This window comes from Uranotaenia lowii, chromosome 2 (assembly GCF_029784155.1).
Source record: "Uranotaenia lowii strain MFRU-FL chromosome 2, ASM2978415v1, whole genome shotgun sequence".
NCBI lineage: Eukaryota > Metazoa > Arthropoda > Insecta > Diptera > Culicidae > Uranotaenia > Uranotaenia lowii.
In genome coordinates this window covers 45,562,047-45,588,778 of record NC_073692.1, presented here as the reverse complement: position 1 = coordinate 45,588,778, position 26,732 = coordinate 45,562,047, and the positions used below count along the sequence as shown (strand labels likewise).

General features: G+C 39.8%; 3 protein-coding genes and 1 long non-coding RNA gene across 8 annotated transcripts in view; 2 read left to right on the top strand and 2 right to left on the bottom strand.

The window, feature by feature from the left end:
- The first annotated feature begins 249 nt into the window (after window positions 1–249).
- On the top strand, window positions 250–1,638 carry LOC129745181 (zinc finger protein 330 homolog). Its single transcript, XM_055738106.1, has 4 exons — window positions 250–328; window positions 400–534; window positions 596–1,143; window positions 1,199–1,638. Exons 2-4 carry the CDS (start codon window positions 401–403, stop codon window positions 1,480–1,482), a joined length of 966 nt encoding a protein of 321 aa, XP_055594081.1. The 5' UTR covers window positions 250–328; window position 400; the 3' UTR covers window positions 1,483–1,638.
- On the bottom strand, window positions 1,528–3,110 carry LOC129745180 (COP9 signalosome complex subunit 6). The gene is made up of 3 exons (XM_055738105.1): window positions 2,531–3,110; window positions 1,963–2,474; window positions 1,528–1,812 (listed from the first exon to the last, which is right to left on the bottom strand). Exons 1-3 carry the CDS (start codon window positions 2,946–2,948, stop codon window positions 1,672–1,674), a joined length of 1,071 nt encoding a protein of 356 aa, XP_055594080.1. The 5' UTR covers window positions 2,949–3,110; the 3' UTR covers window positions 1,528–1,671.
- Window positions 3,111–12,839: 9,729 nt separating this feature from the next.
- LOC129748955 (uncharacterized) lies at window positions 12,840–13,848 on the bottom strand. Of its 2 annotated transcripts, XR_008737883.1 has the most exons (3): window positions 13,557–13,848; window positions 13,177–13,445; window positions 12,840–13,072 (listed from the first exon to the last, which is right to left on the bottom strand). It is a non-coding gene; the product is annotated as an uncharacterized LOC129748955 (long non-coding RNA). The 2 variants fall into 2 exon arrangements; XR_008737882.1 differs by having other exon boundaries at window positions 13,177–13,848.
- A 12,562-nt stretch (window positions 13,849–26,410) lies between these two features.
- LOC129743932 (myb protein) overlaps window positions 26,411–26,732 on the top strand; it is a 63,557-nt gene continuing 63,235 nt past the window's right edge. For 3 of the 4 annotated variants that reach the window (XR_008736740.1, XM_055736175.1, XM_055736172.1), the window contains exon 1: window positions 26,411–26,546. The gene's annotated coding sequence lies outside the window, so the exon portion shown is untranslated. Of the gene's footprint in view, window positions 26,577–26,732 lie in introns of all 4 variants that reach the window. The other variant, XM_055736174.1, reaches the window with a different exon arrangement.

The window sequence follows — 26,732 nt, the reverse complement described above, 5'->3', positions numbered from 1 at the left end:
GAGGTTGATTGTCCCAAAACTGAAAAGTGTTGGTGAAGAAACCAGCATAATATCACGAACACTACCAGCGGCAAATAGGACTATAATTTGAAAGTTTTTAATGAAATCATTTTAAGACTCTTATAAATTTCTGCTGGCGCCTCTGTTTATCGGTTGGATCGGTTTTAATCGGTTGGTGTTTGTATTGTTGCATCCGTCAAAAATGACACTCAGCTGACTAGCGCACAGGGCAGAACTTAGGTATAGGAACCGCACTCTTTTGTGTTTATAAACCTATTCCCACATCAGGCAGACTGGTTGCTTGCTTGTGGCAGAATCAGTTTGTTAGGTAATGTGCATTATTCCTTATTAGCGTAGCTTTACCGTTTTATCTCATTGTGTTTAACAATCTCCGGCCAGGATGCCGAAAAAGAAGACTGGCCAACGGAAGAAGGCCGAGAAGCAGAAGCTTCGGCAGAAGGAAATCCGCAACCGCGAATCGCAGCTTCCCGAGCAACCTTGCAATGTGGCAATGGACTGCGAGAAATGTGGCAAGTAGGTTGATTTTTTTTATAAGGCATACTTCAATTTTCCTGTAAATAATTGATTATTTCAGGAAGCAGAAATCCCGAGCCTTCTGCTACTTTTGCCAGAGCGTCCAACGTCTTCCGGTTTGTGCTCAGTGTGGCAAACAGAAGTGCATGCTCAAAACCGGGGACTGCGTGATCAAACACCCGGGAGTGTACACAACCGGATTGCAGATGGTTGGCGCGATTTGCGACCACTGCGAGGCATGGATCTGCCACGGCCGGAAGTGTCTACAGTCGCATGCCTGTGCCTGTCCGCTGATGGATGCCGTTTGCGTAGAATGCGAACGAGGCGTCTGGGATCACGGAGGGCGGGTGTACAAGTGTTGCTTCTGTGACAACTTCCTGTGCGAGGACGATCAATTCGAGCATCAGGCTTCGTGCCAGGTTCTGGAATCGGAATCGTACAAATGTCAATCGTGCAACCGCTTGGGCCAGTACTCGTGCCTACGGTGCAAGACTTGCTATTGCGAGGACCATATCCGTCGGAAAGGCTTCAAGTACGACAAGAACAAACCGATTCCATGTCCCAAGTGTAACTATGACACAAGCCAGACCAAGGATCTGAGCATGTCGGGTAAGTTTTGCGGGTTTGGGGGTACTAGACAATTTTTAATTTGTTGTTTTCGTAGTTCGCAGCCATAAATTTGGCCGTAAACGCCTGGATGATGGGGGTGACGAGGATGATGACTACGGCTACGATCCTCAGTACATGGCTTATCGGCAGGCCAACGATGGCTACAATGAGTACGATTCCGACGATGATTACGATGACGACGACGATGATGATGATGAAGATGATTCCGGTGAATCGGACTCGGAGGAAGACGAAGAAGAAGATGACGATGGAAAGGCTTCCGCCGATGGCGAAAAATCAGCCGAGGCGAGTGGAAAAGCTGGTTCGAGCAAAAAATGAGGGACATTTCTTTTTTGGTCTACGGATTTGAACAGCTCTGCGGTTCCGAGGTTCATTTAGCGCGTATATATTGATTGGGGAGGTTCAATTTTATGCCTTTTGCTCAGAAGCAAGGAAATACATTGGAAAATAAAGAAAACATGAAATAAAAAACAACAGAAGCATGTACCTTAGTTGAGTTACGAAAGCCTAGAAGAAGAGTCCCCGCATTCGTCGCCCCATTCCTTGGCGATCGTAAAGGACGTTAAACTTATTAACCAGTTGGTTCATATCATTGGAAACTTTCGTCAGCGCTCCAAGGTAGGTGATCAAACCGACATCGTTCGATTGCTGAAAAAAAAATTCAAAGTAGGTATCAAACAATAAATTATGATTAAGATGCTTCTACTAGATAGAACTGAACACCTCAAACTTGGTTTTAAGGAGTTTAGATTAAGCGTTCACATGATTATCATTCTATAGTTATAGGTGAATACTAACCGTATAGAACTCTTCCTTAAATGCCGGATTTTGAATGACCGGCAATCGACGGCTGAGCGAATAGGCACCGCGCAGAATCTCCTGGTTCGTTTCGAGCTGACCACTCTCGACCGCTCGGATGTAGGCCAACACGATTTTGACCCGCGAATGAAGCATCTTGATCGCATTGTGCTGAGCCATCAAATGCTCGGCCACCACCGAATTTTCATCCGAATCATTGGTAGTCATACGAGCCACATGGTCCACTCCGATCCGTTCGGCTTCCTCGGTGGCCAGAGTGTAGCTCAGTGGGACGAACAACATCACCGTGTCCCCTTGAACAATATCGATAACCGATTCGTACAAGGAAATGGGAAGCTGATTCATGTTCCGACTAGTCGGATCCAGCAGCACCATTATGGGACACTCGTTGATCTGGCAGATTTGCTTGTGAATGTTGATGTGCTTTTCAGATGGGGCTGCTCCCGTTGTGTACCAGCCGAGAAAGTCGAGATCACTGAACACCTGCTTGTCTGTAATTTACAATATTAATTATTTCGGAAATTAACCAATTTTAATAATCTCTTACATTGTTGCTCCTTAACGTTGTAATAATCCATCAGAATGTGAACCTCACCATCGACCACATCGAACTTCAGCTCGAAGGAATTCATGACCTCAATGTTGCGACCCTTCTGCTTCCCAATCAACGCTCCCAAGGCCTGATGGGATTTAAAACCCTTCTGGGCACGAATCCGGGTCCAGTGGTCGGAAATATTCATTATAACCAACGGGTGCAAAGAACAGCTTACCGATGGAACGGTAGCACTTCCGGCCATTACATTTCGCTGCTCACCTTTTGCCAGCGTGACCAATGCACCTGATGTAGAAGATCCTGCCGTTCCGGCGGCCGTACCAGAAGACCCCGAATTGCTGCTACCGGCAACAGCCGGCGGATCCTCACTGTCCACGTCCATTTTCTCTTCAGCCAGCCGTGGCACGCTCATGTTTAGCTTTTGTTATTTGGTTACGTGATCAAGACAGGAAAGACTACAAAATATAATGCCGAACTGATCACGAATCCCGTATTATAACACAAAAGACAATCCCGATGCGGTGCGAATGTTTTTGCATGCACAAAAAATTTCAGAAATTTTCGCACTTCGGATTTGTTTACAACGAAAAGTTCAGCCCGGTTCACACTTACAGCAAAATGCTGTCAAATGAAACACTGAAGCCCGCACGCTCTTTTTTTTTAAACTCAAAATTAAGTAGTTTTGGTTCAAAACAGCACTTCGATGGCTTCCCTCAACTTTGAGTTTGACTGGGCAATAGCAAAACTAAGTTCTGATAGGAATACTCAATACTAAGTTCGGCAGCCGAACTCGAATTTATCCTTTTTTTTCGAGGGTAGCTGATTTTCAGGGAATTAAAGGATGATTAAAATTTGTTGTACCCGGATGTTGCTGTTCCGGTACATTGCATTGCAATTACAGAGCGGTGGAAAGTTTTGACATTCCCGGTCAAAGAAAACTTCCGGATGTTACTTCCCACGGGAAGTAAACAACATCCGGAAGTTTCCGGACATTCCAAGCCGCTCACCATATGATGACAATGACGGACAGAATTTTACGCTGACACGGTGAACATGCATTTCATTATGAAGTTCCTTCATAGTCTTCCGGTAATTGTTCCGGAACGACAAAATTTTGCGACGTGTTCGTTGGTTGCTGTTCCGGTTCGGACTGAACTCGCTAAGTGTTTTCAGTCCAACAAAGAGAGTTCAATCATTCGTCTCGCATCACTCGAGCCATAAAGTCGCGTTTTCAAGTTTCCCGATCTTCGCGACTCAAAGTGTAAGAGATCTCGTCCAAAAATCCGGGGATTCGTGCCGTCAGGACGGTTGGTGTTTTGTGCGGCGACATTGATTAACCCCAGCTCACAGAAGGGGTACAATCATCAATTGTTGGTGAATAAAGCGGTTTTTTCTGCCTTGCTGATCGATCACCACGAGGTCCGCCGCCATTGTTCGGCGAACTAAGAGTTTCATCATTACCTTCATCATCATCAAACTGGTCGTTCTCGCCCGAGACCGAGTCGAGAAGTGGCAACCATCTTGAACCAAAGAGGAAGGGCCTGCGCTCGTCTTGTTGGGTTCTTCGGCTGACGTTGTTTTGGAGAATCAACGGAGGACCACGTGGTTGGAGCAGTCCATATACACTGGAAAAAATACCACTCTAATAAGTGCAAAAAATAGTGAGTTCTTTTTTTTTTTTTTTTTTTTTTTTTAATTTTTTTATTGGCTTTACCTCTATAACATAACCGGCCAAGTGTTAATTACTCTTCTACTTACATGTCTATTTTACATTCAATTACAAAATTAGCTATCGTTTTATATAATTCAATGTCTTTCTTTTTTAGTATCAAATGAATATCGGGTGGAATTCCTTTTTTCATTAAAATTCGCCAAATAGGTCTACGAAGATTTTCAAATCTGCTGCATGCGAAGATAATGTGATCAGTAGACCGCTGCAGGCTTTGTATAGGAAATCTGAAATTTATAAGTTATCATAACTCCCATACCATTTTTTGACGGGATTTTCACACACAAAAATCTCCGTAAAGTTTGGAAGCGATACATTGAGTCCTGATTTAGCGCAACGAGTTTTAATTTTGTATGGAGAATTACATGGGGAATCAATTTTTTTTATTCAAAAATCGCTACAGATTTACAGAAACTTCGGAAAAATAAAGAAGAGGCTGAATACTATTCCTCGAATTAATCTCTACAAATGATGTGAAGGTACTATGATGCTTAGTTGTAACACAACAAAGATATTTGGAATTTAGAAAATATTTAATAAAAACTCAGACGAGTTTACTTCACTCATGGCATCGCTGGCTGAAAACTTGCATGCAAGTTATTCCTTCCCAGATCGAAGAAACGGTCCCGAATCGGCCCGAAATCGGTCAGAAATTAGTCCAAAGTCAGTCCGTTTAACATGTGAAGATTTATAATGTTGAATTCTTCATAAACTAGTTTAGTAACTTTACTTTACACTATGGTGGTATTATTTAGAGAAAAAGCACCATTATTACACTGAAAAAAATCATAACTTATATAATTTTCAATCGATTTCGGTAAAAAACCTCTTGAATCATTTGTTTTCACTGATTCACAGAATCCACAGGAAATGATTTTTTTTCAAATGTTAAAATCAGGTCCAAAACCATAACTAAAGTTGATTTTTTCTAAAAAAAAATGCGTTATTTATCGTGTTTTCTATCATTAATTCACAAATACTGTGTGTATTGTGTTAAATTTACCCAAAAATGAAGTTCAGATGATCAATTGCAAATTTAACACTAAACATACCGACATTTTTTATATATGGGAGAGTGGGGAATCATGGGCCACTTTTTTCGTTGTTCCATAACATCTTTATTTTAAAAGATAAAATGAAAATAAAAAATGGTATGGTTTTCTACATTTTCAAGGTATCATAAGGTATTTTTTTTTTATTTTTAATAAGTTATTTTCCCCAAATTCTAACTGTTTGAAAAAAAGTAATATTTTTTGAATTTTGAAAAATGGTGGGGAATCGTGGGCCACCAAATCCAAATTGACCAAATAACATGCAAAGTTTATGAGTTGACCCAAAACTGTGATTTACTAATTCATTTCGTTATTTTAAAGCAATTTCAGATGATGAAATAAAAAAGAGAGCTGTCTATGATCGCATAGATTCCGAAACCTGGCTCACGAACGTTTTGGCAAAATTTCTTACAAAATATTTTTCATAACTCTTCATTTGGCATAAGAAAACTTTACAGTTAGGTATAACGTATTTTAAGTTCTGAATGTGTATAAAAACATAAAAATATAGGTGATCCAAGATGTGTGGCTCACGATTCCCCACAAGCTAAGATTTGCAAATTGGTTGCGTTTGTGTGACTTATTGATGTTTCATCAAAAATTCCTTTTCCTTGTGAAAGATCATGATAAAACTAAGATCATAAGCGTATGAGCATATTTTTGTTATGCACTTTACACCCAAAATAATTTTCACTTAAAAAATAAGTGACATCTGTAGTAAATTCTCGCCATACGTAATTTCATTTGAATTTTAAGTGATGGGTCAAGTGAATTCACTTAAGTGACCGGTCAAGTGAATTACACTATGACGTTCGGGTGAAATTTATTTGAATTCCTAAGTAAGTTTCTAGTTAATTATCTCTCGCGTTTTTAAATAAAATAACATTTATAGAACAGCACTTCGATTTCAAATACTTACATTACGCTTTCGCCATAAATTTATTGGTTGGAAAATTCCATCGTAATCCCAAGGTAGATCGGTTACTGCGGATAGTGCGACTTCTAAATCTTCCCTGCTGCAAACCAGAAAATCTGTCCAGTTCAACCCACAAGCTGAAACATGATAACACCTTTAAATAACTTTTTCTCACATCACGTTTAACACAAACTACCGCCAAAATCGCCTATTAAAGAATTGGGAAAATCCAAATCCAGCACAAGCTGCTCTTTAGAATTTGCCATTTTGAACTCTGAAAATAAACACAATTACAACCCGACAATCACTTGAAATTCAAGTGATGGGGAAGTGAATATTTTTTCTCACTTCAAATTCAAGTGACGACTGAAGTAAATGTGGATGAATTCACTTGAAATTTAAGTGACTGCCAAGTGAAATGTATATGTCGCACTTGAATGGAAGAAAATCACTGGATCCTTGTTTTTAAGTGAAAAATCATGTGTATTTTAAGAGTGAATTTGGGTTCAGTGTAGGTTCCCCTTGATGAAATAAGCGGGTGTTTTTTTTAATTATGTAAGTAAATTTTTCTAACTTTTTTTAGCTTGATAAATAAAAGAAGCATATGATGCATATTTAAGTCAACAACATATAGGAATATTGTCGCTGAATCCCCAAACCGGAGTTATCGTCAATGAGCGCTGGCGACATTTACTGGCGACACTCACTGGCGACAAGTTATTATCAGGACGTGTACAACTTCGGGTGTGTTCTTATACCAAAGATTTTTTATTTCAAAGGAAAGTGCCGCAAAAACAAAGGATTTTTTCCTTTGGATTTGGTATAAATAAAAAATCCTTTGGTTCAAATGCATTTTCCTCTGTTTCAAAGATTTTTTCTTTTGAAAAATCTTAGATTCAAAATATGAATGCTTTGATACAAAAACCAGTTTCATTTGATTTAAAGTTATTATCTTTGCTCAAAGGTAATTTAGATATAGATTTAAAAGCATTTATTCATTGAACCATTTTCCATTTATTCCAATTGGAAGATTTTTACCCTGTTGTTTCGAAGTTCCTATTAGGAGTTTGAATAATAAAAAGATACAATTTTAGTTCTTAAATTCTTTTTTATTCACAAACACATAAAACACTGGTTCACTATAACCGAGTAGGGTCCTTGATATCGTTGACAAAGTTTCGCATTCTCCGTGGGTCGGTCAATAAACTTCCAAAAGCCACTCCAGCTGCTGGCTGGTCCGACATGGTGATTGCCGTTGAAGATTGGGCCGAAAAAATACGACCGCGGGATTTGGGGAGGTGTTACTTTGCGCAGTTTTCTCCATGTTCGAGAGACTTGGAAATCTATCCGTCGGCCGTGGTCCTGTAACTATACAAGCGTTTTAGAAAATCTTGAAATCATTTAAATATTCAGTATTTATTAACTTACACTTACCATTTTGCATCCTGAATCCTCCTTATTTATAGCTTACTCCGATTCACTGGTTTGATTTTTAAAACGAGCGGCCGAACTTCATTCGATTTTTCGGTTTTCTGTTCTTCTTGCAAGTCAATGAAAATATCTTCTAAGTTTGAAGTTTTTGTTTCAAAAAATTATTCTTTTCAGTTTAAAACATTTTTCTTCGGTTGAATGAAAATTTACTTTGTTTCTAAAGAAATATGCAATTGAACAAATTTCTTTTGAATCAAAGAATTTGTTTGAAATCAAAGTCCAAAGTTATTCAATTCAAAAAATTTATTCTTTCTTTCAAAAATAATAATGATAATTTTCAATCAAAACTATAATTCATTGATTCAAAGAAAACAGCAGCTGGATTCAAAAAAATGAATGTTTTGAATCAAAGTCAGATTTAATTCGTTCCAAAATTCAAGTTTACTCTGCGTGAATACACGGAATCGTCCATCTTGTGACAGGCAATCGTAATCATAGGCATGGTAGGCGAACAATTCGCTGTCAAAAAGCGCTCCGTTTCCACCCCCACCAATGAGAAACTTTTGGTACTCCTTGCCTACTGTTGCTCAATATGCAACCACCCGTAGCTGTATAGGCACGCTGGTTATTACTTTACAAAAGCGTTGCCAGTAATGATATTTCACAACGTCGCTAGTTGGCAAGGTTGCCGATCACCAGCGCGAAAACTTCGGATTTCAACTTCAATGACAATATATGCTCACGCAAAGCGACGACGATGACAGTTGGTTTGGGATTTTTATCTCAACACACATCTGAGATATTAAAAGTGGCCCACGTTTCCCCATGGCCCACGATACCCCACTCTCCCCTACTTATTCATACCGCGGGCAGTCATATTTTTTCCGCTAAAACTCTCTTGTTTCTTTACCGATTTCTACAAAGTTTATAGTTTTGGAAAGCTCGTAATGTGACTCAAATACGGTTATTCAAAGTTGAAGAAAAAAAAAATCGAAAAAACAGCCTTCGGGAAAAAGGCTATAAATCAGTTATTAACTACTCGAAAAAAAAATTCACTTAGTGTCTGAGAACGCTGAAGTTAGAAGCTATATGTTACACATATGGAAATATTTTTTGAAAATTTCTTAAGATCATGGCCACTAAAAATGTAAAAAAGTGGTGTAAAAATCGTAATTTTTATTAAATCAACCACCAAAGCTGTTCTCGTTACAGAAGAAAGTTCTTGTAAAGTGAACTGGAAATTTGACGTAATTGACATTTTGGCATCTTTAGATTTCTTAAACACAGAATTTTTGACGACTTTTCAAAGGTAGCTGTTTCTTTTTTTGCTTTTTATCAATCTGCCTTTTCTGAGACTACTCTAGCACCTAGATTTGGCTTTGCACTGGAGCGCAGCGTTCTCAGGCACTAAGTGAAATTCTTTCCGAGTACTTAATAATTGATTTATAGCCTTTTTCCGAAGCCTGTTTTTCGAATTTTTTTTCTTTGATTTTGAATAACTTTGAGAAAAATAATTGTAGCTAAATTTTGTTTGAAAATCGTATTTAAGTCACATTACGAGTTTTCCAAAACTATAAACTTTGTAGAAATCGGTCGAGAAACAAGAGAGTTTTAAAGTCTGCTTCATTTAATATTGGAACAAATTCTTTTGCTCATTGTGGCGCTCCTAGTGGACGGATTTGGAAACTTTTTTCACCCACGTGTCGGGAAATTCATTACCTTTCACCATGTATTTATGTCATAACACCAAACGATAGCATTTTGTAAACAACCGTCATGGAAGCCGAACGGAGAGATCAAATTGTGCACAGTTTTCTTGAAAATCCATTGTTGTCGGCATCGAAGCTAGATAAACAGCTTAAAATGCCCAGAAATACCGTATGGCGTGTTATCAAGCAGTACAAGGAAACATTGACGATGGCTCGGAAGCCGCATTCGAAGCGTCGGAGTGGAACTGTCGACCGGAAACTGCGTGGGAAAGTCATCAAGGCCGTCAAGAGGAATCCCAATCTTTCAGACCGCGATTTGGCCAATAAGTTCCAGGCCGCTCACAGTACGGTGCGACGAATTCGTCTCCGGGAAGGAATAAGGTCATTCCGATCCAGCAAACAGCAAAATCGGACGCTGAAGCAGAACAATGTGGCCAGAATCCGTGCTCGAAAGCTGTACGACCAAGTGCTGACCAAGTTCGACGGATGTAAAGTCTGCTTCATTTAATATTGGAACACAAACAATTGCGTGTAGTTCAGTCATTTATTAACGAATTCATAATTTGTTTTTCATACAAATGTAGCATTTTCTTTACTCTTTCATAAAAAAAAATTAAAAAAATTATTCATTGCTGTTTCAAAGAAATTCTCGTACTCGTACTCGTAAGAAAACTGTGCACAATTTGATCTCTCCGTTCGGCTTCCATGGCGGTTGTTTACAAAATGCTATCGTTTGGTGTTATGACATAAATACATGGTGAAAGGTAATGAATTTCCCGACACGTGGGTGAAAAAAGTTTCCAAATCCGTCCACTAGGAGCGCCACAATGAGCAAAAGAATTTGTTCCAATATTAAATGAAGCAGACTTTAGGGGAAAGTGTTTGCCGTCATTTGACCGCTCGCGGTATGCAAAGGTATACCACATGCGTAACTTAATCTTATTTTTCAACTTGGTTGTGAATTTCAGGATCGTTTCACCACATCTATCACCGTGTATCTCCAATAATCTCAAAAAGTTTGTATCTTACTTTCTACATAGTGCTGCAGTTTTTTTTTTCTATCTGCGTTACCCGATTAAAAACGCCTTTGTGTATGCCACGCATTAGCTTGTATTCAAGAATTCATCTAGAAATATTGCATGCAAGTTCAGGTTTCCAGTGCTGCTGACAGTTTTGACTGTTGATCTACTATGAATGATTTTTTTTTTACAGATTGCTTTAACTTTTTTATGGTAGCATCTAGCTGAAAGTAACCTTAGTAAAAATTGAAGTTTAAGAATACAGTAACCCATTGAAGAAGTTATTTTTTGCATAAAACCCAAAATCGCTTCCCTAGCGATTTTAATCTGAAAAAAAAACTTTCCCCATACTAATTTCCATACAAATTTAAAACCCGTTGCGCTAATTCAGGGATGAACCAAATCATTTTATATTTAACAGAGATGATTGCAGAGCAAAATGGAATCGAAAAAACACATGGGAGCAAAAAGTCAGTTTTTGCAGCGGTCTAGTGATCAGGATCTGCGATGGATTCGCCACAACTGCACGTCGCGTCCAATAGGATACCATTTCTAGTCAGATGAGCAGGGAGCCGTGAATGATTTGATATTAATTTGGAAAGGATTACAATTTGTCTGCGGTTGAGATCCAAGCTACTAAACCATGGTTGGAGCGAAACGTTAGAGATGATGCTGTGACAGAAACGTCCTTTAGTTCCTGCATTCCACTTTGCTTGCCATTTGTGCACTGTTGTACGCCGAATCGGAAACTGGATGTCGAATGATGTTAAAATATAATCTGCTGTACCACCATTGATGCACGCACTTTTCGCCTCTTGATCTGCCAACTCGTTCATTGGAATACCTCTGTGAGACGGAACCCATATCAGATGGATCTCGTGCCCCATTCTTTGTCCTTCAAGAATGGAAGTGAGTTCTTTTTTTATTCTTTTTTCACTTTTACTTCCTCTATCTTATTTCCCTTTAAATATATATATATTTCGATCATTTTGAGCTTCGCTCATATTTTCAACACGGAGAACATTCGTTTTCCCGTTGAGAAATATGAGCGAAGGCGGGGGACTATACCTTCCAACTGGGGATGATGCAAATGTCTCCTATGAAGATGAGGAGCATCTGGAGGATTCGGTTGATGCCGGTCCTTCAGATGCAAATCGTTCTCGGATGGATGACAATGTTGCATCATCCCCTGTTGAGAGGAGAGTCAACCGGCTCCGACAATATACAGAGGGCTCATCTTCCTCTGGGCCATGGGTGGTTTTCATCCGGCCCAAAGCGAACGGTAAACATCTAAATGTGGTTCAGATCACCAAAGATCTGGCGAGGTGGCCCTCTGTAACCAGTGTTACGAAATTGCGTCCGAACAAGCTGCGCGTTGTGGTGGCTAACTGGAAAGCCGCAAATGAGATTGTGGCCAGCAAGTTCATAAACCTAGAATATCACGTCTACATCCCGTCTCGAAACGTAGAGATCGAGGGCGTGATCACTGAAATGAGCCTACAGGCGGAGTACGTTAAATCCAACGGCGTTGGTAAGTTTAGGAGCCTTGATTCGACTTCGGTCGATATCTTGGATTGTCGCCAACTCCAAACTGCCACCGTCGTGAATGGAGTTAAAAAGTACTCCCCTTCGGCCTCATTCCGTGTGACCTTTGCGGGTACCGCCCTCCCTCACTACGTTTTGATTGACGGAGTTTTAAGATTACCTGTGCGACTCTTTGTGCCTCGCCCAATGGATTGTAAAAATTGCATTAAGTTGGGGCACACTGCGTCGCACTGCTGCAACAAGCCGCGGTGCCCCAAATGCGGGGAGAATCATGGGGATGGAGCGTGCTCAGCAATAGAACAGAAATGTGTCTATTGCGGGGGCTCACCCCATGAAATCTCTTCGTGTGAGGCATTTAAGAGTCGCTGGGATAATCAAAAGCGCTCTTTAAAGGAACGGTCAAGGCGGTCTTATGCCGCCATTTTAAAGGGCGCGGCGCCTCCGATCCAAACCCGAATACGAAAATATTGTAACAGAACAGTTCCTGTAGTAGTTCTAAAACGATTTGAAACAGCGTAAAAAAACGTTTAGAAAATGATATCTGAAACCATAAAAAACATTGCACTTATCTTGAATTCCAAAACGACGGTCTGTTGAATATGGCGTTAAGTTATGTTACTGTTTAAAACTATTAAAACCTTTATATGGAAGCACTGTTCCTCAAATAGTTGAGATAACTTCCAAAAACCACTCATGGAAACATATTTAGAATTCAAAACCGTTATAGTTGAAGTTATCCTTGAGATGCGCTTGTAACTGAACGTTTACAGTAACAGTTATGATACGATTCCACAAAATGTTCTTCCTGCATTATACTGATAATTATGGTTCGCGTTAATGGCGGATGCACTAAGAGGGAATTATTTTTCGGAGTTTTCGGATGTTATTTAAAATAATTTGAATTCACTATATATTTTATTTTATTATTTTTACTTACATTAATTTCATTCTGCATACAAATTTATAATTAATTCTACGTTCAACTCGCGTAGCTTATCTATGTTAAAACAAGTGTGCACAGATATTGGCAAATTCGGTCCGAAATCTACACTGCATGGCCATAGCTACACCAGCGAGGGCAGTCCCCACAGCCGGGGAACTCGGGCTGCATATAAATAAGCAGTTTTCGGCGACACTAAAATAAAATAAAGAACAAAACAGGAAACATATAAGGAATTAGTTCGATGCAAAATTTGGCTCCCATAAGCAGCAGGTAAAAGAGAAACATAATCCACTCACCTTAAATATTTTCATCTTTTGGCCTAATTGTTGGGCTGTACTGAGTCCAGCCTTCGGTGCGCCGGCTTCCTGATCCTTTGCGGGAGATAAGACAGCAATTTCGCACTAATTGTTGATCTACAGCATCAAAAATTCGTGCGAAATTGCTGTTGATTTCCGTTTTACCACCAACCTCAATTTCTTCTTCTTTTTTGTGTTGCTCAAAACTGCTAGCAGTCATGACAGCTATCATCAGAGGTGCCAGGTGTCCCGATAAATCAGGATTTGTCCTAATTTTTGAAAAATTATTTATTAAATGTATTGCATCGTCGTAATTTTTTTTTTCAAATAAACTGCAGGTCAGGCAATATACTTTGCATAAATTAAAGCGTCTACAGTACCATTTTTCGTGTTCATTTATACAAATTAAGCAGAATTGGTGGTCCTGAATCCTGATTTTTTTCTTCATGGTGTCCTGATTTTTAACAAAACCACCTGGCATTCCTGGCTGTCATCCAGAAACCTTCGTGACTTTTTATATAAACGTGGAGGCTTGGTTTTAATCGTTTTATTTTAAATGTATTTATTTGACTCGGATAGTTTTACCTAATAGCTATGTTATTATAAAAAGTCACAGTTGCTGGAGAAGTTCGATTATCGTTTTGATTGTTTGAGGTAGAGTTTTTTCGTATGCGGGAACTCATTCGAGTAATATTTTTGCTGTATTGCCAGTTGACAATGTAGACACGGACACAGCCGACGAAGAACTTCCAGTTGTGTTTACTGCTAATTCCCGGAAACGTCCAAAACCAGCTCCTAAGAACACCAGAATCCCCAAAAAAATAGTCACGTTGAACCCTCCAGTCGTCGAAAGACAAAAAGCGCCAACTGTACAGAAAGAAAAACCATCTCCTCCTGGATTCCGAATGTGTTTTACACCTCAAAATAAACCCGAAGTAGCGGGAACATCTAATACCTTCAATCCCAACGTAGTTTCACCTGAATCAACTTCCCAAACGGGACTTTTTAAGTTGTCGGATATCTTGGATGGAGTTTTCAAGTTCTTCAACGTATCAGAATCAATCAGAAGCATTGTACTCTCAATGCTTCCTATTGTGAAGACATTTTTAAAGCAATTGATGCAAACTTGGCCCCTCATTTCAGTGTTTATCTCTCTCGATGGCTAATTTACGCCGAGAGGTCGGAGATATCACTGTGTTACAGTGGAATTGTCGTAGTATTATCCCTAAACTGGATCCGTTCAAATTTCTTCTTCATGAAACTAGTTGCGATATTTTTGCCCTTTCTGAAACATGGCTTTCTTCCGAATCAAACATCTCCTTCCACGATTTTAACATTATCCGTCTGGATCGCAACGATTCTTATGGAGGGGTGCTTTTGGGGATCAATAAGCGCCACTCCTTTTTTAGAATCCACCTCCCTTTATCAGGAGGAATTGAAGCTGTTGCATGTCATACAACTATAAGAGGTAAGGACTTATGCGTTGTCAGTTTGTACTGGCCTCATAGAGTTGCAGTGGATCGAAGTCACCTAGAGGACCTGTGCTCAGTACTTCCTGAGCCAAGGTTGATCCTGGGTGACTTCAATTCACATGGAACTGTCTGGGGAGAACAAATTGACGATAGTCGTTCTACTCTTATTTATGACATTTGTGACATTTTCAATTTAACAATTTTGAACACGGGTGAAAAAACACGAGTACCTAAACCTCCTGCAAGACCAAGTGCAATTGACCTCTCACTCTGCTCAAATTCACTATCATTGGATTGCCAGTGGAAGGTAATCTCTGATCCCAATGGTAGTGACCACTTACCAATCAAAATTACAATCACCAATGGGGCCAGCACTTCGAATCAAACAAATATGGCATATGACCTTACAAGACACATCGACTGGAAAAAATATGCGGACACGATTACAACAGCCATCAATTCTATGAATGTTCTTCCTCCTTTGGAAGAGTATAACTTCCTAGCTTGTTTGATACATGAAAGCGCAGTCTGTGCTCAAACGAAACCCATCCCAAATTCATCTGTACGTCGAAGACCTCCTAACCCATGGTGGGACAACCAGTGCTCCAAGCTTTATAAGGACAAATCAAAAGCATTCAAAGATTTTAGAAAACATGGAACCCTCGATCTTTTCCAAGCATATCTGTCCCTTGAAAATCAATTCAAAAAATTGATTAAAGGGAAAAAACTAGCACATTGGCGTACATTCGTAGAAGGGTTATCACGAGAAACGTCCTTGAATACCTTGTGGAAAGTAGCACGAAACATGCGTAATCGATCTTCAACAAATGAAAGCGAGGAACATTCACATAGATGGATATTCAACTTTGCACGAAAAGTCTGTCCCGATTCCACACCGAACCGAAAAGTTGTTCGGAATGTGTCCCTAGACAGATGCGATCTGGATTCCAGCTTTTCGATGGTCGAATTCTCACTTGCCCTCCTCTCTTGCAACAATTCAGCTCCGGGAATTGATAAAATCAAGTTTAACTTGTTGAAAAACCTTCCGGATGCCGCAAAATTTCGCTTGTTAAATTTATTTAATCAATTTTTGGAGCACAACATTGTCCCCCAAGAGTGGAGACAAGTGAGAGTTTGCTATTCATTGCTATCCAAAAGCCCGGAAAACCAGCGTCTGACCCCAACTCGTACCGTCCAATAGCGATGTTGTCTTGTATTCGGAAATTGATGGAGAAAATGATTTTGTTCCGATTGGATAAATGGATGGAAACAAATGGTCTCCTTTCAGATACTCAATTTGGGTTTCGAAGGGGCAAAGGAACAAACGATTGTCTTGCTTTGCTGTCTTCAGAGATACAAATGGCGTACGCAAAACGTGAGCAAATGGCTTCAGTGTTTCTAGACATAAAGGGAGCTTTTGATGCAGTCTCAATAGAGGTTTTGTCAGACAAGTTGCACTCCCGGGGTCTGCCTCCTCTATTGAACAACATCTTATACAGCTTGCTTTGTGAGAAACATCTGAACTTTGCTCACGGAGATATTGCAGTTAGAAGAATCTCCTACATGGGCCTTCCACAGGGTTCATGTTTGAGTCCACTTTTGTACAACTTTTATGTAAGTGACATCGACAGTTGTCTCTCTGAAGGCTGCACTCTAAGACAACTTGCAGATGACGGCGTGGTGTCTGTCACAGGATATTCCGAGTCTCATCTGCACAGACCTTTACAAGATACTTTAGACAGATTGTCTTCCTGGGCTTTGGGGCTTGGGATTGAGTTTTCCCCTCAGAAAACGGAGATGGTTGTTTTCTCTAAGAAACATAGACCTGCTCAACCTAAGCTTCAACTCCTAGGTAGGACGATCACTCAATCGAGGTGTTTTAAGTATCTTGGGGTTTGGTTTGATTCCAAATGTACCTGGAGAGCCCATATTGAGTATCTGAAAGGAAAATGCCAACAAAGAATCAATTTTCTCCGATCAATCACTGGCACCTGGTGGGGAGCCCATCCAGAAGATCTTTTAAAATTGTATCGAACAACAATTCTTTCAGTGATGGAATATGGTAGCTTTTGTTTCCAGTCGGCTGCCAAAACTCACCTCATCAAACTCGAGCGTATCCAATACCGTTGTCTTCGCATCGCTTTGGGCTGTATGTCCACAACGCACAACATGAGTCTTGAAGTTTTGGCAGGAATACTTCCTTTGAAAGATCGATACAATCTACTATCACTTCGGTTCCTCATCAGGTGTGAGGTCATGAACCCATTGGTGATTGTGAATTTTGAAAGGTTACTTGAGCAAAATCTTCGAACTAGATTTATGTCTATATACTATGTCCTCATGTCAATGCAGGTAAACCCTTCTTCGTATTCTCCAACTCGTGTTTGTAGCCCAGACTACGACAATTCTTCTGTCCAGTTTGATTTGTCTATGCAGCAGGAAATTCGTGGAATCCCGGTCTCGCATCGCCCTCTTCTGATTCCAAGAATTTTCGAAGCTAAATATAGACACGTCGATGCTGATAAAATGTACTTTACCGATGGATCACTTATAGAGGAATCAACAGGATTTGGAGTGTTCAACGAAATATATAGCGCCTCTCACAGTCTTCAGTCACCATGCTCTGTATATGTAGCGGAGTTAGCAGCTATTCACTGGGCTTTGGACAGTATCGCATCACGGCCAGATGGACACTTCTATATTGTAACGGATAGTCTGAGCTCTGTTGAAGCAATCCATTCTATAAAACCGGGAAAGCACTCGCCGTACTTCCTCGAGAAGATACGAAATAATTTGAGTGCTTTATCAAAACGTCGCTTTACCATCACCTTTGTTTGGGTTCCCTCTCATTGCTCGATAGTGGGCAATGAGAAGGCAGACTCTCTGGCAAAGGTGGGAGCGATGGAAGGCGACACGTATCAACGTGAAATCGTCTTCAGCGAATTTTACTATTTGGTGCGAAGAAACTCTCTTGTCAACTGGCAGCGCAAATGGGACGAGGATGACAAGGGTCGGTGGTTCCACTCGATTATCCCAAAGGTAAGCCTTAAACCATGGTTCAATAGATTGAACTTGAGTCGGGATTTTATTCGTATATTTTCCCGTCTCATGTCCAATCATTGTTCCTTAGACGCGGTACTCTATCGTTTTGATATTGCTGGCAGCAATCTATGTGGTTGCGGCCAAGGTTACCATGACATCGAGCATATTGTTTGGTCGTGCGAGGTCCATCTTGTCGCTAGAACGAATTTAATAGACTCCCTAAGGGCCCGAGGAAAACCACCCTATGTTCCAGTGAGAGATGTGTTATGTCGGGTATTTCGGAATGTAAAGCACGCACAACTTACTCGGATTGCCGTCGTACAAAACTGAATCTTTAATCGTCTCACACTTGGAACATGGTCAATTGTATAATCAAGGTATGTCAAATTGTTGTACATGATTGTATGAGTCTTCGGGCATAGTGTACGACACTACACTCCTCCCTTTCTTCATAAATTTGTTATTTCATTAAGCGTAAAGTCTTTAAGGTAGGCTGGTCGTTTGGGATCCCTTCGAGCACGTTTTGGACATTCGTTTGCCGTTTCCTTCTCAAGACTTTCGTTTCGCGTTCCCTCCTCAGGACTCCTTGTTGGGGGTAAGTCGGTCAACTCTGAATCTTCGCTATGGAGAGGCAGATTGCATGATGTGGTCGCACCTCCAGTTGTATCTGAAACAAGCTTTTTGAGATGTGAGACATTTCGGTACATTGTAGTGCCCGTTGAATTGGATTTCAGTTTAACCCTTGACCCCTCCCTTTGGATAACCTCAAATTCTTCAGGGTCGAATGTTGTGGACAGTTTGTTATCTTTTTGAGTCCTTTTGACGACAACTGTTTCTCCCTCCTTCAAGCTATTGTGTTGTGATCCTCGCCTGTTGTTGGCATATTCTGTAGATTGAAATTTCCTAGCCTTGTCACGGTCTTGGATTTCTTCGAGAATGTTTTCCGGTTTTGTCATTAATCCTGGTAACTTGTCTTTCATAAGCCGTCCAAACATTAACGAGGAAGGAGCTACTCCAGTTGTTGAATGAGGCGTCGAGTTTTGCATCAAGACAAACATGCGTAGATCCCATTGCCAGTCGGATCCTTGTTCTTGCGAAATTTTCATTCGTTTGCCGATTGTTCGATTTATTCGTTCCACCTCCCCGTTAGCTTGTGGCCAATACGGAATGGTTCTTCGATGTTCTATCCCAAACTGATCCAAAAACTGACGAAACTCCGCGCTCACAAACTGGGGACCGTTATCTGATCTTATGGAAACGGGCATGCCAAATCGACAAAAAGTCTCGTGAAGAGCACGAACAGTAAGGGTAGCGGTGATGGATTTCATTATTATTACCTCTGTAAACCTACTAAAGTAGTCGATGATCACCAGCAAATTGTGCCCTGACGGAAATGGTCCGGTAAAGTCAATGGCTCAGTGGGCCCATGCCCTATCTGGTAGTTTTGTGGAACAGATTGGTTCTGGTGGGTTCAAGCCTGATACTAAGGTGCAAGCTTTACACTTTTTTACGTAGGATTCTACTTCTTTATCAATTAGTGGCCACCATACCTTCTGTCGTAAATTTCGCTTCATTACCACTATACCGGGATGTGTTTCGTGTGCAATGTCCAGCACCCTCGATCTTAGCAAAGTAGGTATTATTAGTCTGTCTCCTCGAATCAACAGGTTTCCGGACCTTGACAGTTCCGAGATGAACGGTTTGAAAACTTGAGGTACCTTATCCAATTCCCCTGTATCTAACGCCGTTATCGTGTCCCTTAGTTCTGGATCTTTACTTGAGATGTCTTCAACTTCTTCAAGCGTAACAGCTTTTGGGATATCCAGTCTAGCCAAGTGATAAATACAAGCTTCTTCTGAAGGGTCAAATTCTTTAGGAGGTTGTACCGATAATCTCGACAACGCATCCGCCAAATTGCTGGTTCCGGGTTTATAAACAACTTCAAAATTATAAGCTTGTAGCCTCATCACCCACCTTTCAATCCTAGCGCATGGTTTCGCTCGTACTGTAAACAAGAATTGGAGGGGTTTGCAATCGGTAACTAGTTTGAATCTGGTTCCAAGAAGGTACAACCGGAATTTTTCGACCGCCCATACCAATGCTAAAGCTTCTCGCTCTGTCTGGAAGTATTTCTTTTCAAGGTCTGTCAAAGCTTTACTTGCAAATGATATGATTCGCGTGTTTTTATAAGTATCCATTTGCAGCAAAACGGCCCCCAAACCTGCCGGACTAGCATCCGCAACCACAACACATGTATCTTTGGGATTAAAATAGCCGAGAAAATTTGAATTCTTAACTGATCTCTTTATGTCTTCGAAGGCATTTTGTTGACAAGAAGTCCAATTGAATTTTTCCTCAGTTCTAAGGAGTTGTCTGATTGGTTCGGTTTTGTCGGCCAGGTTTGGGATGAATCGACCGATGTATGTTACCAATCCCAGGAAGCTTCTTAGTTCCGATATATTATTGGGAGCTCGAAAAGACTCTATGGCTGCAATTTTGCTTTCAGTGGGCCGAATTCCGTGTTTTGACAGTTTGTGGCCCAGAAACTCTATCTCGGACGCATTAAAAACACATTTGTCTTTGTTAAGTAAGATATTAGAATCATCCAGTCTATCTAACAGTGCTTTCAGACGTCTGTCATGTTCATCTTGAGAACCACCAGTAACTAATACTGTATTTGTTTATGCCGAGTGTTGCACTAGTGTTGCACTGGTGCACCACTAGGTGCTGTCAAACTGTTTGTTTATTCGGACGGTGTTGCACTGGTTTTGACCTGGTGTTGCACTGCCATCGGGCGGTGTTGCCCCGAAAATTTTGTCAGTGTTGCGAGAGAGCGTGTGAGTGAGCGAGGTAGCAATACACTGGCGGCGATTTGTGTTTGTTTTTGTCGGGTACGGTGGAACACTCCACGAGTGGAGAAAACAAATACAGTATAATATATCGTCAAGATATACAATTACTCCCTCGAGCCCCGCGACTATTGATTCCATTACTTTTTGGAATAGCTCGGGTGCGCAACTTATACCAAACATTAAACGTTTGAACCTGTCAAAGGAAAATTTCATTATCAAATAGATAGAAGAAGAAGAAAAAAAACACATTTACATTGTTGCCCCAAGAGCAGAGAGTTTATTTTATAACATTGTTTTTGTTGTTGTGGTTGTTATTATACAAAGGAATATCTGACTCGTTTGGATTTTACCTGAACAATCCCTGTTTTGTTATGAACGTGGTTATGCCTCTGGAACGTTCAGATATCTCCACCTGATGGTATGCCTCTTTGATGTCAACCTTTGAAAATAAGGTTGCTCCGTCTATTGATCCAAACAACTCGTCCACAATCGGTAAGGGGTGCGTTTCCCTTAACACTGCCTGGTTAGCTTTCCGCATGTCGACACACAGCCTTATCTCTCCAGAATCTTTCAGTATAGGAACAACTGGTGACACCCATGCTGAGGGTTCTTGAACTCTTTCGATAATATCTTGTTCTAGAAGATACCGGAGTTTAGCTGCTACTTTTTCCTCCAAAGCAAATGGCACTCTTCGATAAGCTTGCTGTATTGGCTGAACGTCCTGATTGATAGGAATCTCAACTATAACTCCTTTGATCTTTGGAAAAGTGTTCGTTTCCTTCAAAGAATTGATGTTGTACCCGATTTTCAAAACTTTCAACAGCTTTGCAGTTTCATCTCCAAGAAGACATTGCTTCCCATCTTCCGCTATGTAGAACTGCGCTATGGTTTTATTATCCCCTGCTCTTATCTCTGACGTGAACATCCCAACCAATTTCAAAGGCTTCTCAGATCCATACGCTTTGAAAGAACGATCTACATTTGATTCGAACCGAACATTTGCTCTTGATTTCCGCAACTTATCCCATGTTTTCATGTCAATCAGATTGGCTGCCGCTCCTGAATCAATAGCCATCGGGATTCGAACTCCACCAATCGCAAATGGGAAAATGTTTTGACCCATAACGAAACAAATTTCATCTTCTTTGTTACGCAACTCTTCTTCGTTGGTTTTCTCGGGGAACACAGCTCTGATTCGTTTTGTGGATGGCTCCCCTTCTGCTCGGGTGCACCAGTTTGCGAAATGGCCAATTTTACCACACTTGTAGCATTGAGCATCTTTGGCCAAACATTCGTGGGAATCCTTGATATGTCCGCGTTGACCGCAGCCGAAACAAATTCTATTGTCGACCTTAAACTGTTGTCTATCCGTTGTGAAACTCTTTCGATGAATATTTGATGATTGATAACCTCCACGTTGACGAACATTGTGAAAATCTCGGCGGAAATTTGTGTTATCTTTTCCACTCCATCTTTCACGGGAACTATTTCCAAAATCAGGTTGCATAGTTCGGACATTTGTAGCATCTTGTCGGGGATATAGATAGGTCCTAGGGGCCCATCTGCCTTGAGAGTCATAACCATACTCTGGTCGCATAGATCGTTGTTGGGCTTGCGTGTACTGGTAGCGACGCTCTGCTGACGGCATAAGCGATGAACAGTATGGACGTGAAGTCAATATTGGCCCATCAAACTGGTGTTGTTGAACACCAACCTTGCAAACGGCCCCTGTTGGTCTTATTGAAACTTCCGCGCTTTCTAGCTCTTTGCACTGTTCTTCTACTTCCTCAAGTGTCCTACCAATAGCTACTACTTCGTTCAACGTGCTATCTTTTTCCAAAACCTTTTTTCTGAGAGCTTTAGATGTGCTGTGTTCCCCAATTTGATCAATTATCATGGATTCAAAAGTGGCCTCATCAAAATCGCAACGACTTGCCTGAATGCGTAACCTCATTACAAAATCGTTGAATCTTTCCCCGGTCTGCTGTCTGATTCGTCGTAAAATATTTCTTTCGTATGTACGTCTACCAGCCGATGGTTGGAAATGTGCATCTAGCTTTTCGATTGCCACATCGTAAAAAGGAGGATCCTTAGTGACAATAACGAACGTCATTTACTCCTGGTAAGTGCTCAAAAATATCCTGAAGTTCTGGACCACACAAATGAAGCAACTGGTTTCTCTTAGCCCGCTGGCCCTTTATCCCATTTGCTTCCAGATAATATTCGAAAGCTCGTTTCCATTTCCGCCATTGAGAGGCGAGTTGTGCTTGGTCCACGTTAACATCGAATGGCCGAATTACTCGTGAAGGATCCATGCTAATAAAAATAATCAAAGTTAACTTTTCTTTAAGTAGAACCAAAGCTTCCTGTGGTGAAATATCAATTATGCCTCGGTACACAAAAAATAGTAACTTATTTGATTTTAACTTTATTTTTACCACTCCGTCTTATTGTTCTCGCAGTGGAATAAATCCATCTAATCCGTCAAATGTTCTCGCAAGAGATGGATAAAATATTTTGAAATGTGTTCTTGTTACTCTTAGCAGAACAGTCGGTTATTTATTCCCTTTTTTTTTAATACTTCCAGTTTGATAATTTACCTAAGTTTGCTTCTTGTCCTGAGTTTTAAAATAATAAGAAAAAGTAACCAAATGTTTTATGTTTGAGGTGAAATTTTATCGTATTGTGTATTCTGAAAATTTAGCAACACTGTTTTACTACGACTCATCATCGAAGATAATTATAGAGCCAGCAAGAGAACGAGAAAATCAAAATACTTTCACTCACCTACTTTGATTCCTTTCCTTTGTTTTGCGTTATTATTTTCCCCTTGCATTTGCCCAATCACAACTACATCGATTCATGTACAAAGCAAATCCCCCAACATACTTATTTTCCTCTTTCTTTTTCTCTTTCACAACTCTGGACTCTGACTCTCGGTCTTTCCTCCAAACGATAGCTAACGACATCTCGGCACCAACACACGCGTGTGAATCCGACGCTCGGTCCTTTTCACAATGTTTCGAAAATAGTGGCTCATTCATTTTTGCTAACCAAATTTCTCTCACGAATCTGACTCTCGGTCATTCTGCCAAACGTAAGCTTAAAACATCTCCGTACCAAAACACGCGTGTGAATCCGACGCTCGGTCCTTTTCACAATTTTTCGAATATTTTCACTCATACATATTTGTTAATCTAATGAAGAAAGTTTTTCTTTTTCTTTCTGATAATTATGGATTTCAATATCTACCAATATTTGTGAATCCGACACTCGGTCCTTTTCACATTTCTATCAATATAATGCATTACACAACGGCTCGCTCCCAAAACAGTAAATCCGGCGCTCGGCCCATTTCACGTTTTTTTTCGTTTACTTTGCAACTTGTGCAATGGTATTGAAGCACTAAAATAAATGAATACTTACTTACGTGTCCAAAGTTCCAAAGTTAGATGTTGGATTAGACAAACAAATCTAAACTCCGTAGAGCTACAAAAACTACGTGCAGTATTTTCCCCCGGGCGATTCGATCAGCTGTTCTGTGGAACTCATTGAGTCTCGTTGCTTATCCGTTTTCATCTCCTTTCACTGGAGTCACAAACAAATTGCCATCACTTTTTTTCTCTCTGAGTTACCCAAATCGCTCTGCCGGTAACACTACAACAACACTTTTCCACTTGGCCTTGAATTTTTCAAGAATTGGAATGGCCGCTTCCGATGATTTTTCATTTTTATTCATAGATTAATTTTCTTTCAATTTGAACACCTTTTTATTTTAAAATAACATTCCATCATAATCAACCCTTGGTCCTTTGCCTTCATCGGTACCCCTTCATTCACCATTCACCAATTCAATCAAATTCCCCAAATCACATTTTCGCGTTTTCGGAAGCCATCTTTAATACCATAGCCATCAATCTATTTAGCCCCATTTTTCACCACAGGTTACTTTTAATTTCTTTTCTAGAAACTAACTCTCTTATAATTTCGGTACTTACATATCTCACTCCCGTTCAATTTACTTTTTCGCACTCTTAAAAGATCGATTCTTTTCCCGTCGTCGCCAGTGTTATGTCGGGTATTTCGGAATGTAAAGCAAGCACAACTTACTCGGATTGCCGTCGTACAAAACTGAATCTTTAATCGTCTCACACTTGGAACATGGTCAATTGTATAATCAAGGTATGTCAAATTGTTGTACATGATTGTATGAGTCTTCGGGCATAGTGTACGACACTACAAGATGTGCTGGCTGTGATAGATTTGGACTACATGTTCGAAATATATCTTTTCCTAAAAGCTATTGATCGTCGTCTATAATTCTTTTTATTTTCACATTTCCCTATCTATCTTCTATCTTTTCTTAAAAAAGTGAACTAGATATAAGCACACAATTGTTATCAAACAAAATGAGTTTGGCTCCTTAAAGCCTAAAGGTATGAGCCGTTTCAAATAAAGAATTTACAAAAAAAAAAAAAAAAAGAGAGTTCAATTTTTAGTTCATATGGTCGAACTTAGCTTTGATCCCTCGCCGAAGGAAAAAAAGGGATCAATTTTGAGTTCGCAGTTCGAACTCCGTTTTGATCCATCGCAAGGAGGAAAAATGGTACTTAACTTTAAGTTCATAGAATCGAACTATGTTTTGAACCTCGGTCATACTTAATTTTGAGTAAAAAAAAAAGAGCGTGCGAAAGAATCATGATTGCAATCAATTTTGCAAAATTTGTTTCAAATTTTTTACTTCGTTAAAAAAAATAATGAATTTTCTAAATTTATACATAAAGATATATACATTTTCGATTTTGATTACATTTTCAACCAAATTCAAAAATTTTAAGGAAGCGTTTTTGTCAAAAAACTTTTAGTGGGTTAAATATTATTCCATGAAATTGACGAAAAAAATTAATATCTACATAATTCTATGAACATATTTTTGTTGAACTTGTGGGACAAAAAACTTATATTTCGAAAGAAATCGGCGTATTGGCTGACATTTGGTAAGCCCCGTCTATATGGCAATGCATAGGTGTAATAAAAATTGATGACATTCAGCTTCATATTTATGAAATTTTATGCCATTTTTGGAATTCTAGATATTCTTGTCATTTATGTTACTTACGTTTTTAACCGTATTTGCCCTGTTTGTCATTTTTGTCATTTGTGTCATTTTTGTCATTTATGTCATTTATGTCATTTATGTCATTTATGTCATTTTTGTCATTTTTGTCATTTTTGTCATTTTTGTCATTTTTGTCATTTTTGTCACTTATGTCACTTATGTCATTTTTGTCATTTTTGTCATTTTTGTCATTTTTGTCATTTTGGTCATTTTTGGCATTTTTGTCATTTGTGTAATTTTTGTCATTTTTGTCACTTTTGTCATTTTTGTCATTTTTGCCATTTTTGTTTTTGTCATTTTTGTCGTCTTTTTCATTTTTGTAATTTCTGTTATTTTTGTAATTTTTGTCATATATGTCATTTTTGTCGTTTTTGCATTTTTTTCCATTTTTGTTATTTTTGTCGTTCTTGTCATTTTTTGTCTTTGTGCCTTTGACAAATTTGATAATTTAACTTCAAGTTAATTGATGATATATTATGTTTCTTCTTCAGCTTCTTAGTTTTAGCTGCAATTATTACCAGATATTTGGGGGTCCATTATGATTAGAAATTTAATATTATTCATTTGAGTGAATAGCAATCAAATCAACACTATACAGTTTGAGAGTGTAATAAAGCTGTCAGTTATCATCGCGCTCGTGAAGCGTTTCGAACATTTGGGCGGCCATCTTGGCTCCGTTTTCGAATATTCGGAAAAGCCTTTTCAAAAGCGCCGCCTCGCGATTTCAGCTGTCAAAATTTTCAAACCAAAACGAACTTCGGTAGGTCGCGGTCGTGGTGATTCGGAACGGAATAAAGCTTCAAATTTCATCGGAATATTACCGGGTGCTCGGGTGAAAATCTGTACCGAATTAATCGGAAAAGTGTTGTGGAAACTCGAGTGAAGGTAAATGAAGTGAAAATTTGCGTGTGGAAGGTTAGTTTGGATGAATAATAGGGCTCCAAAATGTTGGCTTTTTCTCCGTATCTAGTGGTGGGATTGCGTGTTTTTGGATCCCCAGCTTTGCACTCCTGCTGCAATGAACGGGTGCTTCCTCTGTGCGGAGATGTAGAAGTGTGTTCAGTAGAGGGG

Excerpts from the sequence above, each read along its gene's own strand:
- LOC129745181 (XM_055738106.1), top strand. The coding sequence starts at position 401 with ATGCCGAAAAAGAAGACTGGCCAACGGAAGAAGGCCGAGAAGCAGAAG. Across the intron at positions 535-595 it reads GACTGCGAGAAATGTGGCAA|GAAGCAGAAATCCCGAGCCT; the intron begins GTAGGTTGATTT and ends TGATTATTTCAG. Across the intron at positions 1,144-1,198 it reads CAAGGATCTGAGCATGTCGG|TTCGCAGCCATAAATTTGGC; the intron begins GTAAGTTTTGCG and ends TTGTTTTCGTAG.
- LOC129745180 (XM_055738105.1), bottom strand. The coding sequence starts at position 2,948 with ATGAGCGTGCCACGGCTGGCTGAAGAGAAAATGGACGTGGACAGTGAG. Across the intron at positions 2,475-2,530 it reads CAACGTTAAGGAGCAACAAT|ACAAGCAGGTGTTCAGTGAT; the intron begins GTAAGAGATTAT and ends TGTAAATTACAG. Across the intron at positions 1,813-1,962 it reads TTAAGGAAGAGTTCTATACG|CAATCGAACGATGTCGGTTT; the intron begins GTTAGTATTCAC and ends TTTTTTTTTCAG.